The sequence below is a fragment of the Camelina sativa genome, chromosome 16, assembly GCF_030686135.1.
Source record: "Camelina sativa cultivar CO46 ecotype springtype chromosome 16, ASM3068613v1".
NCBI lineage: Eukaryota > Viridiplantae > Streptophyta > Magnoliopsida > Brassicales > Brassicaceae > Camelina > Camelina sativa.
The window spans coordinates 27,571,633-27,585,166 of NC_141895.1; the positions used below are offsets into that span (position 1 = coordinate 27,571,633).

At 39.5% G+C, this 13,534-nt stretch overlaps 4 protein-coding genes and 2 long non-coding RNA genes across 6 annotated transcripts; 2 read left to right on the plus strand and 4 right to left on the minus strand.

Moving 5' to 3' along the window:
- Positions 1 to 227: 227 nt before the first annotated feature.
- Positions 228 to 1,179, minus strand: LOC147926026 (uncharacterized). Its single transcript, XR_015583450.1, has 2 exons — positions 589 to 1,179; positions 228 to 516 (listed from the first exon to the last, which is right to left on the minus strand). It is a non-coding gene; the product is annotated as an uncharacterized LOC147926026 (long non-coding RNA).
- A 180-nt stretch (positions 1,180 to 1,359) lies between these two features.
- On the plus strand, positions 1,360 to 3,158 carry LOC104752334 (uncharacterized). Its single transcript, XM_010474443.3, has one exon. It carries the CDS (start codon positions 1,843 to 1,845, stop codon positions 3,034 to 3,036), a length of 1,194 nt encoding a protein of 397 aa, XP_010472745.1. The 5' UTR covers positions 1,360 to 1,842; the 3' UTR covers positions 3,037 to 3,158.
- A 1,640-nt stretch (positions 3,159 to 4,798) lies between these two features.
- On the minus strand, positions 4,799 to 5,898 carry LOC104752335 (uncharacterized). The gene is made up of 3 exons (XM_010474444.3): positions 5,642 to 5,898; positions 5,266 to 5,448; positions 4,799 to 5,162 (listed from the first exon to the last, which is right to left on the minus strand). Exons 1-3 carry the CDS (start codon positions 5,847 to 5,849, stop codon positions 5,134 to 5,136), a joined length of 420 nt encoding a protein of 139 aa, XP_010472746.2. The 5' UTR covers positions 5,850 to 5,898; the 3' UTR covers positions 4,799 to 5,133.
- On the plus strand, positions 5,836 to 6,762 carry LOC104752336 (uncharacterized). Its single transcript, XR_761910.3, has 2 exons — positions 5,836 to 6,084; positions 6,572 to 6,762. It is a non-coding gene; the product is annotated as an uncharacterized LOC104752336 (long non-coding RNA).
- A 60-nt stretch (positions 6,763 to 6,822) lies between these two features.
- On the minus strand, positions 6,823 to 8,871 carry LOC104752338 (pentatricopeptide repeat-containing protein At1g79080, chloroplastic). Its single transcript, XM_010474445.3, has one exon. The coding sequence runs from the start codon at positions 8,715 to 8,717 to the stop codon at positions 6,975 to 6,977; it is 1,743 nt and encodes a 580-aa protein (XP_010472747.2). The 5' UTR covers positions 8,718 to 8,871; the 3' UTR covers positions 6,823 to 6,974.
- A 139-nt stretch (positions 8,872 to 9,010) lies between these two features.
- On the minus strand, positions 9,011 to 13,355 carry LOC104752337 (protein PAT1 homolog). Its single transcript, XM_087489846.1, has 5 exons — positions 12,752 to 13,355; positions 12,223 to 12,365; positions 12,006 to 12,062; positions 11,800 to 11,863; positions 9,011 to 11,471 (listed from the first exon to the last, which is right to left on the minus strand). Exons 1-5 carry the CDS (start codon positions 12,831 to 12,833, stop codon positions 9,427 to 9,429), a joined length of 2,391 nt encoding a protein of 796 aa, XP_087345972.1. The 5' UTR covers positions 12,834 to 13,355; the 3' UTR covers positions 9,011 to 9,426.
- Between the last annotated feature and the right edge of the window lie 179 nt (positions 13,356 to 13,534).

Genomic DNA, 13,534 nt, shown 5'->3' on the forward strand with positions numbered 1-13,534 from the left:
AAAGGTCTTGTTCTTGATAATTCTAGGACAAAGCTCAATTACATCTCCTGCAATTTTTCTTGAAATCATATTCCATGAATGGAATTGAAAGATGCAACTCAAATAGTTTAGAATCTTGTCCTAGAAAACTACTCCAACTTCCTTCACTCTGGACAACAACACATACCAAATGCAATGATGTATTCATATTTCACCAAAACTGCACTTCAACAACACAAAAGAAACCATTTTATTCCCTTCAAATCGAGTGAGAGAAAGTGTATAAAAAGATATGCACTACTGGTTATTTGGTTACACTGAGCATTTTGCTGGAGTTATACATAAAGTTGTTGGGATCTTTTGTACATTTTATATTAGACTATATTATACATAATGAATCATGTAAGCTGTTCATCATCATTTCATTACTAGTTGCTTTGGCTCACCATAGCTGCAATATTCTACTCTCAAGTCATCAATTTTTTGTTTGGTGATGAAGCTCGATGATAAGGCAAATCAAAAGGGTATTGAAATTGGCTACACCATAAGAGGAATGAATGAGAGACACATGGAACTGGAACTCAGAAAGTGATGAGACAAACTATGTACCTTCATGTTATTCCCTTTAATCTTCATGTGGTTTTGCAACAACAACAAAAAACAACTGTTGATGGGGGGTGTCATGTGCAATTGATCATAAAATCTGCAAGCGAAAGGACAGTGATCAAACTCAAATTTAGTCTATAGTCCATCCTAATATAGACACAACACCAGATATAGAGAGACAAACACCCTTACACACACACATTGCACCATGCACTCAATAATCATCACACGTATATATAATAGAGAAAGAGAGAGAGAGAGAGAGAGAGCGAAACACAGAAGCAAGCTACCCATAACTAGAAGAACATTAAAGACAGTGTAGGATGTATCTGAAATCAGAAAGATCTTAAAGCTATACAAGTGAAATGATGGTATGGTATAGTAGATCATCAGTATATTACAAAGAAAGAATCAGATACTAGTATTAATCTGCTTATAAAAATAAAAATAACTTTGATGTTGGTAGCTTGCTTCTTTTTTATCCAATCTTTCTCTTGATCAAAGAACCCAAAAAAAAAAGAAAAAGAGAAAGCGAGCGTTGTGATTCTTTGATCAAAGATATCTCAGCTTTTCCGGCGTATATCATCCCGTGGCATCTTTTATCCAATCTTGATCAAACAAACAGCTTATGGCTAGCTGTCTCAATGACCCTTATTTAATGATGATAATCAAAAGAACACCTTATGTCACGTGACCTATGCATATACTATATATTTATGATTTCATACTTTCCAACGTCCAACTTTTTTTTTTTTTTTTTTTTTTAAAGTTTTGTATCCCAAATTCATAAGATGAAACTTTTTGGAATATTCCAGAGAGATCAATTAAACAAATACCATTTAAGAATAGATAAATTAAAAAAAAAGTACCTAGTAGTAGTAGGATTAGTAGACTTAACTAACCTGTGGAATTAGCCGTTTGAGAATCATTTTTTTGATCAGAGAGGCTCCGCCATTGGCTCCAACAGAACAGTGCGAAATACCGTAAACAACCCCGATAGAAGAAGACGGGTGAGATGCACGCGCCACCTGGGGTCGTTTTAAATAAACTGTTGGCAAACCCCTCATCGTGGCCCCCTCCCTAGTAAGTCAGTCGACTCTCCCCAAAAACAAACTCCACAACGCTCCAAAACAAACCATTGTCACTCACTCATCCATAAACCCCCTCTCTCTCTCTTCTCTCTCTCTGGTTTTGGATCTGGCCGTTGATTTTTTTTCCGGCACGGCGATAAGTTTTTTTTGTGCATGAACGAGGGTGATGGCTTCGGCATGTGTAAACAATGTTAGTGTTTCTCAGGAGTTTCCTACTACTTACGGATGTTTCAATCCACGAGCTTCTTTCAGCCGCGAAGACTCCATGGGCTCTGGATCGGCCGCATCTGACACTCAGAAGAAGCAGATTCCGCCGGAGGATCAAGTAGCTGGCGATTTCGAGTTTAGGTTGGAGGAGGATCCTGTCGGAATCCTCCCCGCTGACGAGCTTTTCTCCGACGGTAAACTCGTCACGAAGCAGCAACAGACGACGGTTGAGATCGGCGGCAGGTCGGAGATGGATAATAATAATAATATCTCCGGTGGTGGCGGCGATAATTGCACTTTTTCTCCAAAGGCACCACGGTGTTCGAGTAGGTGGAGAGACTTGTTAGGTCTCAAACGATTCTCTCACAACAGCAAAGCTCCGACGACTACTACTACTACTACGACGACGACGTTTCCTTCGAATCCGAGATCATCTACCTCTTCCTTGAAGCAATTCTTGCATCGGAGCTCTAGATCGTCGTCTTCACCCGGATCCTCTTCTTCTTCTTCTTCTTCTTCTTCAGATGCTTCGTTACTCATGAGCCTTCCTCTTCTCAAAGATTCCGATTGCGAATCTCTCTCCTTATCCTCTTCTCGTATGTCTCTCTCCTCTTCCTCCTCCGGCCACGACCACGAAGATCTCCCCAGACTCTCTCTCGATGCAGAGCGACATAACCTCAACCACAACCACAACATCACCGCGAATCCATTTGCTCCCGCTCGTAGCCTAAACCCAAACCCACCGAGAATGAGGTTAGTCAACCATTCATCAGCAGGAACCGGAGGAGGGAGAGTGGGACGCAGCCCGATGCGACGTTCGGGTGGAGGAGACACAACATCTCACAGAGGAGTCTCTGTGGACAGTCCAAGACTTAACTCATCAGGTAAAATCGTGTTCCAGAGCCTGGAACGAAGCTCGAGCAGTCCAAGCAGCTTCAACGGTGGAACAAGCGGGTACAGACACAGAGGAATGGAGAGATCGTACAGCTCAAACGTGAGGGTAACACCAGTTTTAAACGTTCCGGTTTGTTCAATCAGAGGTGGTTCAGTTGTCTTCGGTCAGTTTTTCACAAACGGCAATAACAACAACAGCAACAACAGAGCTTCTTCGTCTCATATCAATAGAGGTCGTAACTCAACGGATCGAAACTAAATTAACCCGGACCTTTTTCAAAAAATTTGGGAATTTTTCATCAAAATGGTAACAACAACGACACAATGTTCTTGATGCAATGCAACAGTAGCTAGCTAGTAGTAGTAATCATCCTTTTTTTTGTTTTTGTTTTTTTTTTTTTGGGTTTGTTACTTCCAACAAATCTTATTATTATGATTATTATTAACAGAGCTTTTTTTTATGAGATTAGTAAATCCAGTGTGTGTGTACTGTAAATAAAGAATCTGTCTGTCACTGGTTAAGTGTAATTGTTCTAGGGGTCTACTCTAGGGTTCATTTGACATTAAACACTCAAAAAAATGGAACTGGAATCTCCTAATTGTTGCTCGTTCTGCTTTGGGGGATTGAGAGAAAGAGAGAGAGAGAGAGAGTGAGGTTGACGCGTAAAACGAATGCGCGTGGGTCAGAGGAAAAAAAACAGATACTTTTTTTTTTTTATCTCATATGCTCTGTGTGTATTTGCGCTCTCCCCACGTTGAAGCTTATCTAAGCTGTCTCTTTCATGTGATTTTTTTCTTTCCGATAGTTTTATTTTGTCGTTTTCTGAGTTTCGGAAATGATGCAGTGTTCAGAGACTTTAACCACACATTTCTTTCTTTATTTATTGTTTGTTGTTTTGTTAATCAAAAGGAAGGTTCGTTTAAGCATATTAATGTTGGATCTCTTCTTATATTGGTCTTCGGTTTGTTGTTTGAACCACATCACATGTTTTTTGTGTCAGGATTTTTCACGATCTTTTTTTTATTATGAATTATGGTACGTGAAATGTACGAAAGATTACATTAAACTTTTATTATTATTATTTAAGCCAAAATGATAGATTGGACAAGCAAGAGAGATTGTACAAGTACAAGACTCCTCTTAATAAGCTTCTTTCACCTGTCTCTATCCTCTCTGTTCTTGTGTACTTTTTAGCTTCTTCTCTCTTTGGTCCCCTTTCTCCTCCTCTCATACTCTCACTTAAAACAACCCTTAACAGCATTTTTTTGTGGTATAATTCTAATCGAATTCCTTTTTGAGAGAAAAAAAAAAGTGAATATATCCGTCTTGAAAGTTACATCTATGCTGCGACTAGAGTATGCTAAGTTGCAACTAATGATTTGTAAAGTAGCGCACAAAAGAGATAAAAGTAAGCTAGTTTTGTTTGGTTTAAAGACAAAACTTTTGGCAGAGTTCCCGAAATGGGTTTAGGTTTGTGTATGGGATGTACTACTTAGATTTCTGGTCAAAGGCTCGGTCTTCTATACTTTTTCATTACTACAAGTAATTTACTTTTTTTCTTTTATAACATCATTAACTTTTATTATTAACACCCCCCCTTACAAGACACACACACCCCCATCACAATCGTCCACATAATAATAATGAAAAACATGGTCGTTATAGAAAGAAGATAGTGGTTAACCAACCAACGAAAGAAATTTGGTGGCCCATACGAGAAAAGCTTTGTAATCAATAGAGAGAGATGTATCTATATATACACACAATTGGAAAAATAATCTAAAAGGAACTACAAAAGAAAGCCTAGGAGATCCAATCATATAGGCTTCAATCACGTGACCAGCACAGAAGACACGTGACTCTCTGTTAACACACACACACAAATAATATATACGGGGTATCCTCCTCCTATCGATTTTGTCGTCAACCCACGTGACAAGATTTTTATTAAAACGTTAGGATATTATTTTATGTAAAAGCCTTTAACCAACAAAATAGAATTTAAAAAAAAAAACAAAAATAATAAGCAACCCGACATATTCACTTAAAAATTCTGTTTTACATGATTGGGTCGATGGACCCTGGTTCATCGAATTAGAGTTTGTAACGATATAAACAAAAGAAGAAAAAAAAAGATATTTTATTACTACTATAGTAAAAGAAAACAAATAAAAATGGAAAATTGGGTATTCGAAATTAAAAAAAAAAAGAACTGATCTAAGAAAAGCCCAATAGAGAAGCCCGATAACATCAAAACGATGAGCAAACTTGTACATTACATAGAGACACTTTATATTAAAAAAAAGCTCATCACCTCTTTGATTCTCTGCTACCAAACCCGAAGCAGTAAGCTCATCATAATGTAGTATCCGAGGATGTTTTGTCTGCGTTACGGTCATAGTATAAGAAAAACAGAAGTGAGATAAAATAATGAACCAGTAGTAGTACTATAGATATGAAGACGATGATGTAATGAAATTAACATACCTAGGGTGGTGGTGGTGGTGGTGGTGGAGTTGGCAGAGAGCATGTGATCGATGTTATCGATACGCCTTTGAATAGATTTAAGGACAAGATTAAGCGACGAAACTCTTTGTTTGACGCTTGTGATTCTCGATGCGTGTTGTACTATAAACGGCAACGGAGCGTTCTCCAGCAATTGATCTAGCTCTGTTTTTAATATATTCAACAAAATCATCAATTTGTAAAAAAAAAAAAAACTCTTTATCCAATACCACCAACTCGATCGAAGCAATTGAATTGATTTTGTGAAACATTCGGATTGCACGAATCGATTCACGAGTCTTAACACGGGTTAAACTTGCAAAAAATAGAAAATGTCGAGAGATAAGTTTTAGTGTACCTTGGACTAAGCGATCGAGGGAAGCGGAGAGTTTGTCTTGGCTATTGAGCGTATCGAGAGATTTAGAGTCAAAGTCTTTGATGACCGACTCCAGCATCGCTGATAAACCTCGAGCCATTGCTTCTCCTCCACCTTCTACGGCGTTGGAGCTTGTAGTAGTCATCGCATCAGCTGAATCGCGGCGGTCCGATTCTGGTTCCTGCTCCATTTTCCCGGCGTGGTTACGTTTTTTTTTTGGTTTGGGAATTTTTTAAGATCTTTTTAATTAAGTTAAAGGGAAGTTCAGAGAGAAATGACGGAAATATCCCTGAGAAGTTGAATTATTTTCAGTAAAATGATTTTTATTTTTAGGGTTTTCAATATGTTTGTATATATTTGCTTGTTTTAACAACGCCTTCTCTTTCTCTGATTCGATCCACAGCGACAAGAAGATGAGAGCCAAGGTTTGTCTTTGTTTTTTTTTTTTTTTTCCTTTTTTTCTTCTAAATCTTTCGTTACTATTCCTTAGGTTGCCTTGAGTGATTTGATCTGCTAGGGTTTATGTTTTCTCTCTTCATCTTTTGAGCATTGTTTGGAATTTGTAAAATTGCTGTGTATAGCGAATCACTCTAGTGAGATTGGAACCTTGCTTAGATGTAGATGTAGGTAGCACACCAAACTTTACTTATTTGTTAGGATTCGATTGTTATTTTGTATTCATGGAAAAAATGTTGGGAATTTTAATCAAGTTCGGTTCATGTCTGGAAATGTATGAGATTTTGGTTTCTAACAGTTGAATTTTGAGTGTCTCAACCTTGATCACCCTACTAATATGCACATTTTTATGGTTGATTCATCTCTTTTGGTCAATGTAGAAGCCAATTCTGCTTCCTAATTCTATGTGCATAATTTGGTTTTAATACTAAACGGTTTTTGCTACTTGATTTGCAGTGGAAGAAGAAGCGCATGAGGAGGCTTAAGAGGAAGAGACGAAAGATGAGACAGCGATCTAAGTAGACATCATCATTAGACTCTGTTTCTTGCTTCTCTCAAAACATTCTTCTTCTTTTTGTTTCCCATTTAAGTTTCAAGACTATTGTTTAAGATTTTAATGAATGATAATTTCAGACTTTCCTGCTTCATCAACATCTTACTCCTACTATTAAGCTTTTAGGATTCTTTCTCTTCATTTAGTTTCCATCTGTTAAATAGTTCTTATTGATCTGTGGTTCTACAACTGAAGCTTACATAAATCATCGTCCTCATAAAATTGTTACGAACAGTGAAAAAAATGTATACTAAAAAGTTTTACGAAGAAAAAAAAAGAGACTCATGAATCTTCTTCTCCTAACCATCAATCTAAATTGAACTGCATCACAATCCTATCTACTGCATTCTGTCCCACAACCTTACGCGATCGCAGCTCCTCAAGAACTTCCTTGGCCAGCTCCAATTCATCCTCATGAGCTATCCCTTCAACAATGATCGCATACGTTGTCTCATTCGGCATTCTCTTCTTCTCAACCATCATCTCAAACACCTCCATTGCCAAATCTGTCCTCCTTGTCTTGCACAACCCTAGAATCATCGCGTTAAAGTTATCTACTGAAGGTTTATATTTCTCACTCTCCTCCATTATCGACAGTACCTCCATCGCTCCTGTATACATCCCTTCCAGACATAATCCTCTTATCAGAGACGAGTAGGTGTGGGAATCAGGATCAAACCCGCACCTAGTCATCTCGTACAAGAGCTGAAACGCTGCAAAGGTGTTACCTTTCCTGCACAGACTCGTAATTACGCTCTTGTAGAAATCGTGCGTACAGCATTTCTGCTTGTTGCTTAAGCTCTGTATTATGTAGAATGCTTCCTGCACCTTGTTGTTATGCTCACATAAAGAACCTATGGCGTTGTAGGTTCCTTCGTTTGGTCTACAACGCCTGTAAATCATCTCATCTAGGCATTTCACCACAAGATCAACCTTCCCTTCCTTGCACAGACGCGCTATTACCGGGTTGTAGCTCGTGGCAGTGACTCTAAACTGATGATTTCCTACACTCATCTCCTTCAAAACTTCCATTGCCTGATCTGTTCTTCCATGGAAAGCTAACGAATTGATCAGTATGTTATAGGTAACCACAGAAGGAGCTCGATCTCCACCGTCCATCTCAGCCAAGAGCGAATTTGCTTCCTCCCACCTCCCATCACAGCACAAACACCTCAACAAAATGTTATAGCTCACAACATTAGCCTTAAACCCTTTAGCAGGTAACTCCCTAAAGAGCTTCATCGCATCGTCTGTTCTCCCTTCCTTAGAGAAACCAGTCAAGAGCACATTATAGCTAACCAAATTGGGTTCACCGCCTTTGGCAATGATCTCATCTAAGAGCTTGACAGCTTGATCAGTTCCTCGCTCTTTATAAGCAGCCTCAAGCAAGAAGGAATAAGTAAAAGCATTAGGAGCTAAACCTTTCTGCATCAACCTCTCGACGAACTGCAAGCTTTGGTTCAAGCTCCCGAGCATACAAAGACCACGAACCAAGGCATTGTAAGTAACGGTATTGGAAGGGTAACCATGATCCTCCATCTTCTCAACGAGCTGCATCGCGTAACCAACGTTACCTTTCTTACAAAGCTGGTTAACCAGATAAGTGTAAGCAGAGGCATCGGGTATAATCCCGGAGCTAACCATAAGCTCAATGACCCGAATGGCTTTCTTCAATCTATTAGCTTTGCAGAGATCGTACAAGAGCTGAGTAGAATGAGCTACATTGGGTTTACGCCCTTGCGTGACTAAACACTCGAGATGAGAGAAAGAATCGCTCAAACTCGGTTCGTCGCTTCTCGGGTCGTCAGAAAAAGACCCGGAACTGGAATCGGGTTTCCAACTGGATCCGGTAATGGTAAATGCGGAGTCTTTAGGGGATAACGTAATATGGGTGGAAGCTAAAACCCTAGTGACACCTTTATTGACAGAGGAGAAGTGGAGGAAACCGGTGGGGATGTGGGAAACAAAACCTAGGGCTTTTCTCGGCATCGAAGATTCCGGTGATGGATTCGCCGCCATGGATAAGACTGAGTTTAATAGAGTCGACATGGCTGCTTTATAATCAATCGGACAGCAATCAGAAAACTGAAAGATAAGAAATGGAAGAAGATTTCAGAACCCAGACAAGGGCAAGGATCATTATGTACTTTTTTCCCACTCTAATCTGAAATCAAATTTGGTCGAAGGCTTCTTCTCTTTTTTTTTTCTTGTGTTCTTTATTTTTTTTACATCCGAAAGGTTCTCTCTCTTCCTCCGCCTCTGTTTGTTTATCCACGCGATTACACCTGCTCGTTGACAACACGCTCTTTGCCTAAACGAGAAAGCTCTAGCGTGGGATGATAGGAAGAAGAACAAATGAATTCATTACTAACTAAAGTATAATGATAACTCGAAATGTTTTTTGGTAAAACAGAGAACGAAAAAAAAAAGGAAAGAGAATTATCAAAAAAACATTAACAAGGTTTCAAAACACAAAAGAGATCAACTAAGCGAAAGACAGAAACACAAACAAAACATCGGCTAAAGAGGAGTTTTGCAAAGCTAAAAAGACTTTTTTCTCTGTACAGAGAGACCAAACTTTTTCTCTGCTGCTTTTTTTACCTATAAGACACAAAAACAGTCTTGTCCATTTGAAGCACGAATAGAAACTTTGATACCATTCTCACTTCTTGCGGGTATCTGCATGATCTTCTTCTGCTTCATATACAGACTTCCCGATACAGAATCTTCACTTTTACTGCTTCAATCTTTGATACTATCAACCTAATAAGACTGGCTCGGTTTTCTGGCTTCCGTGCATAGACCCTTTGATAAACTCCAATAGTATTCTCTTCTGCTGCTCATCAATGTGTGGGAAACTTGCACGTAGAAGCTCAATTGGCATTTCGCGGGCAATAGCTTGTGTAGCTGCATCAGATATCTCCGTGGCAAAATGCGGTGGCAATTGTGAATTCAAACTCTGCATGATGCTCTCGTATTTGCTTATGCAGTACTTCATCACCAGATTAAAGAACTCGTTAAAGGAAGCGCGCCATAGAGCCATGACTGCGTTGTTGAAATTATTTGCCCTGATAAGTTCGGCAGCTCTGTCGAGTATTGATTTCAGTACCGTGGAAGCTCCGTCTCCAACCGGACTTCCTAAGGGACGGAGCGGTGGCTGCTCAGAAGAACAAGACACCGCTGCTAGACACACGCTTACCGATCCTAACTCCATGTTGTTAATGCACAAGTTTATAACTTTCGCAAGCTTGTTTGTGGTTTTAATGATATCGGCGTCAGATGAGAGGACTCCAAACAATGACCTTAAATGACGGAAAATGGCCATGCAAACTATCCGCATTAGGTCGCTGCCAGGGAAAATAAGCTGAAGATACCTTGTCAGTAGTTTCCGACCCTTTGGAAGAGAGACAATCCTTAGAAAGAGAAAATCATCATGAGACCGGCTTTCCCCATTCTTGGCAAGAGGATCAGCGAGCTGAAGTGAATCTGCGAGGCTCTCCAACAAAGATTGCCGTCTTTGTTTCAACTGGTGTCCTCCGTCCGGGAGTTGGTTAAACTCTAAGTAACGATCTATATCATCAACTTCAAGGAGGAGACAAAGACCATCCTCAATGTACACTCTAGCTGCAAGCATCGGTTCTTGATCAAGGGGCTTATCGGTAGCTTTATGCTCCGCATTACCAGGTTTAGTTGAATTTGGAGGGTCCATTTCAAGAAGTGGCCGAGGCCTGCGGATTGAAGAGAAAGGAACCCTACCAAGAGCTTCAACCTGAAGAAAAGCATGGGGCTCGTTGTTTGTCCGTGCACGCTGTTGGAGGTCCCTCAAATGATTTGGACAAAAATGATGTTTCAGTTTTGCACCCGCAGATTTCTTAGCAAGACAGGCTTGATGATAGTAATCATCAACGTAAGGATCATTGCTGTGTGTAGCAACAAGCTGCATTCTCAGTATATTCTCTATCTCATCAGCTGACATATATTTAGACCGGAACGGAGGCCACCCACTATATCTTCTCTGAACGCCACCATCATAACCCTGTTGGTGAAAACGCATGTTCTGTCTGTTCCCATGACCTGATCCTGGTCTTGCTTCCCTTGGATCAACAAACCCAAGGCTTCCATCATAATTTCCAGAGGATGATGATCGAGAAAGATGGGAGTTAAATAACTGAGGCTGTCCTCCAGACATATGCCCAAGAGGAGGCTGCATCGGATGTGGTAACCTACTCTGAGAACCCTGCATCTGTGGAGGCATCAAACCGTTTTGATGAGGCGGCTGTTGTAGCATCGCATTACCCATGATACCGGAACCATCCCCAGGATGAATATTTTGACGATTCATCCATTGACCTGGAGGGCGATTATTTAGAGGAAGAGCAGGACGAAACTGAGGCATGTTTCCAGCATGCTGCGGTGATCCATGATGCATACCAGGCAACTGAGGCTGCAAAGTTGGAAAAGAAGAGAAGTTTGGGGATCCCATTTGAGGCCCACCAGAATGATATGGTATATTAGGGTGTCCTAACCGCTGATCTGGTGATATGCTGCCTGGAGGAGGGTATGAAACAAAAGATGACTTCGGGACAAGAATTGGTTCGCTGGGTAGCTGTTTTTGATGCAGTTGACGTTGTGGTTCCGGATACAATGTTGTTCTGTCAGGATTTCTCTGCTCAACAAGGTCCAGAGATGAAAAAGGCTGTGCTGACCACACCTTGTCATCTTTAATGGCATCAGAGTCCAGTATTTTCCGGCCGTACCAACTTGGCAACTCCTCCCCATGGGTCCACTCAGCAGCTAAAGGATCTGAGAAAAAAACCATTGAAATGTTAAGCCACAAAGTAAAGCATTGCTTGCAAGACAGATGGAAAACCATGGAAATGAACTAAGAAACAGGGACAGGTCGTTCAAACATATGAATTAGGAGAATGGAATTAAAAACAGCTCACTCGAAATCATAAAGTTAAAAGTAAACTGAAAGACATAGAATTGAAATATAAAAACTCTAATCTCCTAAACCTAAATTATGTACATGGAGAACTAAGAAATTCTATCATATATTAAATCAATGTGAATACACAAAATTGAATTACTCAAGTATTCTTTCACAAGATTAATGCAGATAGGAACTCACTCTGTATTGATCGCCTATCAGTGATTGGCCCCGTATTTCTATAGACATCAGGCTCCCTATTCAACTGTAACAGCAAAGATAAAAAAAAATCTCAGGTCACAAGCTTCTTCAAAGCAATCCTACCAATTCGAAAATAGAACGATACAGAAAAAGGAAGTATAGGATGCAGGTGTGATCACATATCTTAGGTATTAACGCTAACTAACCTTTGAAAAAGTACTAGCAAGATCATCAACGTTGGACAGAGATCTAGAATTTTCAACCTGCAAAAATTGGGGAGAACGGTATGTCACTCCACTAAAAATAAAATAAAACCTGAAACTAAAAATCTAAGAAAAGCTTCTTTTATCTCTGGAGAGTTCCTCATGCTTGCATACAAAGAGTGAAGCTAGCTAAGAGGAAATAAGGTGGGAGATTTTTCACCTCTTCTTTATCAAATGAAAAGTCATCCCCTAATCCAGTGAAAGATAAAATCTCATCTTCCTCTTCCAATCCACCAAGCTCAACCTCCTCGACAACATCATTCCCAAAAAAGGCATACTGAGATGCATCAAACATTGTATTACCTGTACAAAAGAAACCCTTCCAATTAGTCAAAGCCTGAACTAGAGATGAAACTATGAGAGCCTTATGGAAAACAAATGCACAACAAGCTAAGAAGGAAAAAGACACAATAGAATGTTCGTTCACGAAAGAAATAGCAACCAATCCTTTAATCTTCTTCCTCTTCGTATGATAGAAACCAAAAGGAAAATTAATGAGGAAGGAGGTCTAACGAATCAACTAAGAAGCAATTCAGGTTTGATTCACTACTACAGAGTTGAAAGAAGTAAATCAAACTAGATCCAGATTCAAACAAACAAACAAACAAAAAAATCTGGAGAAGAAGAAATCGAATTCAAAAAAGAGAAGAATCAAAGCAGAATCGAGGAAAAAGGAGAAGAAGAGAGACCTGTAGGATTATCTCCAAATTTCTTAAGATCGTCGGTTACTGGAGCATGATTTATACTACTCCCAATTCCAAAAGCGTCCATAATCGCGCTACCAAGGAAACCAACTAATCTACCAAAAACCCTAATTAACCGCTTTCAAAAACTGAAGAATCAGATTGTAAAATAAGGATCCTATCGGAGAGAATCGATTCCTAAGCGATACACGCTACCCTAATTACCAGAAGAAAAGAAAAATCAAAATCAGAATCCGGACTCCCTAAACAACGCTTAGTAAGTAAAAGGATTGGCGATCAGCGCAACGAGGATGGTTCCGCCTCTAGTGAGAAACAATACATATCGGCTCCCGTGACGGAAGCAGAGAAACAGATACGAAGGAGAAGAAGAAGAAGCAACAGCCAGAACCCTAGAGAGAAGATATAGCGATTACCCCTTTTATTTTATTTTTTAATTTTGATGATTGCTTTGATCCAAACATTATATTGCTTCTTTTCTTTTCTTTTCTTTTTTTTTTGTCAACTCCGACCTTATTTATTTTTAAAAACGATAAGTCCGAAAATATTAAAGCCATTTTTAAAAATATTCAGATGATGACCAGATCCACTTAATAATAATCTGCAAATTAATGAAGTATATTTTCAGTTATTACAATAAAAAAAAAAATAGGCTGTCCATGGTCATGACCATTTAGAAATGGTTTTAATGGGCATGGACACTTTGTGGACCATTGTCTATTTGAGACTGTCCAACTTTGGTCCATGCAAAAGAATGTCCAGATGGACTAG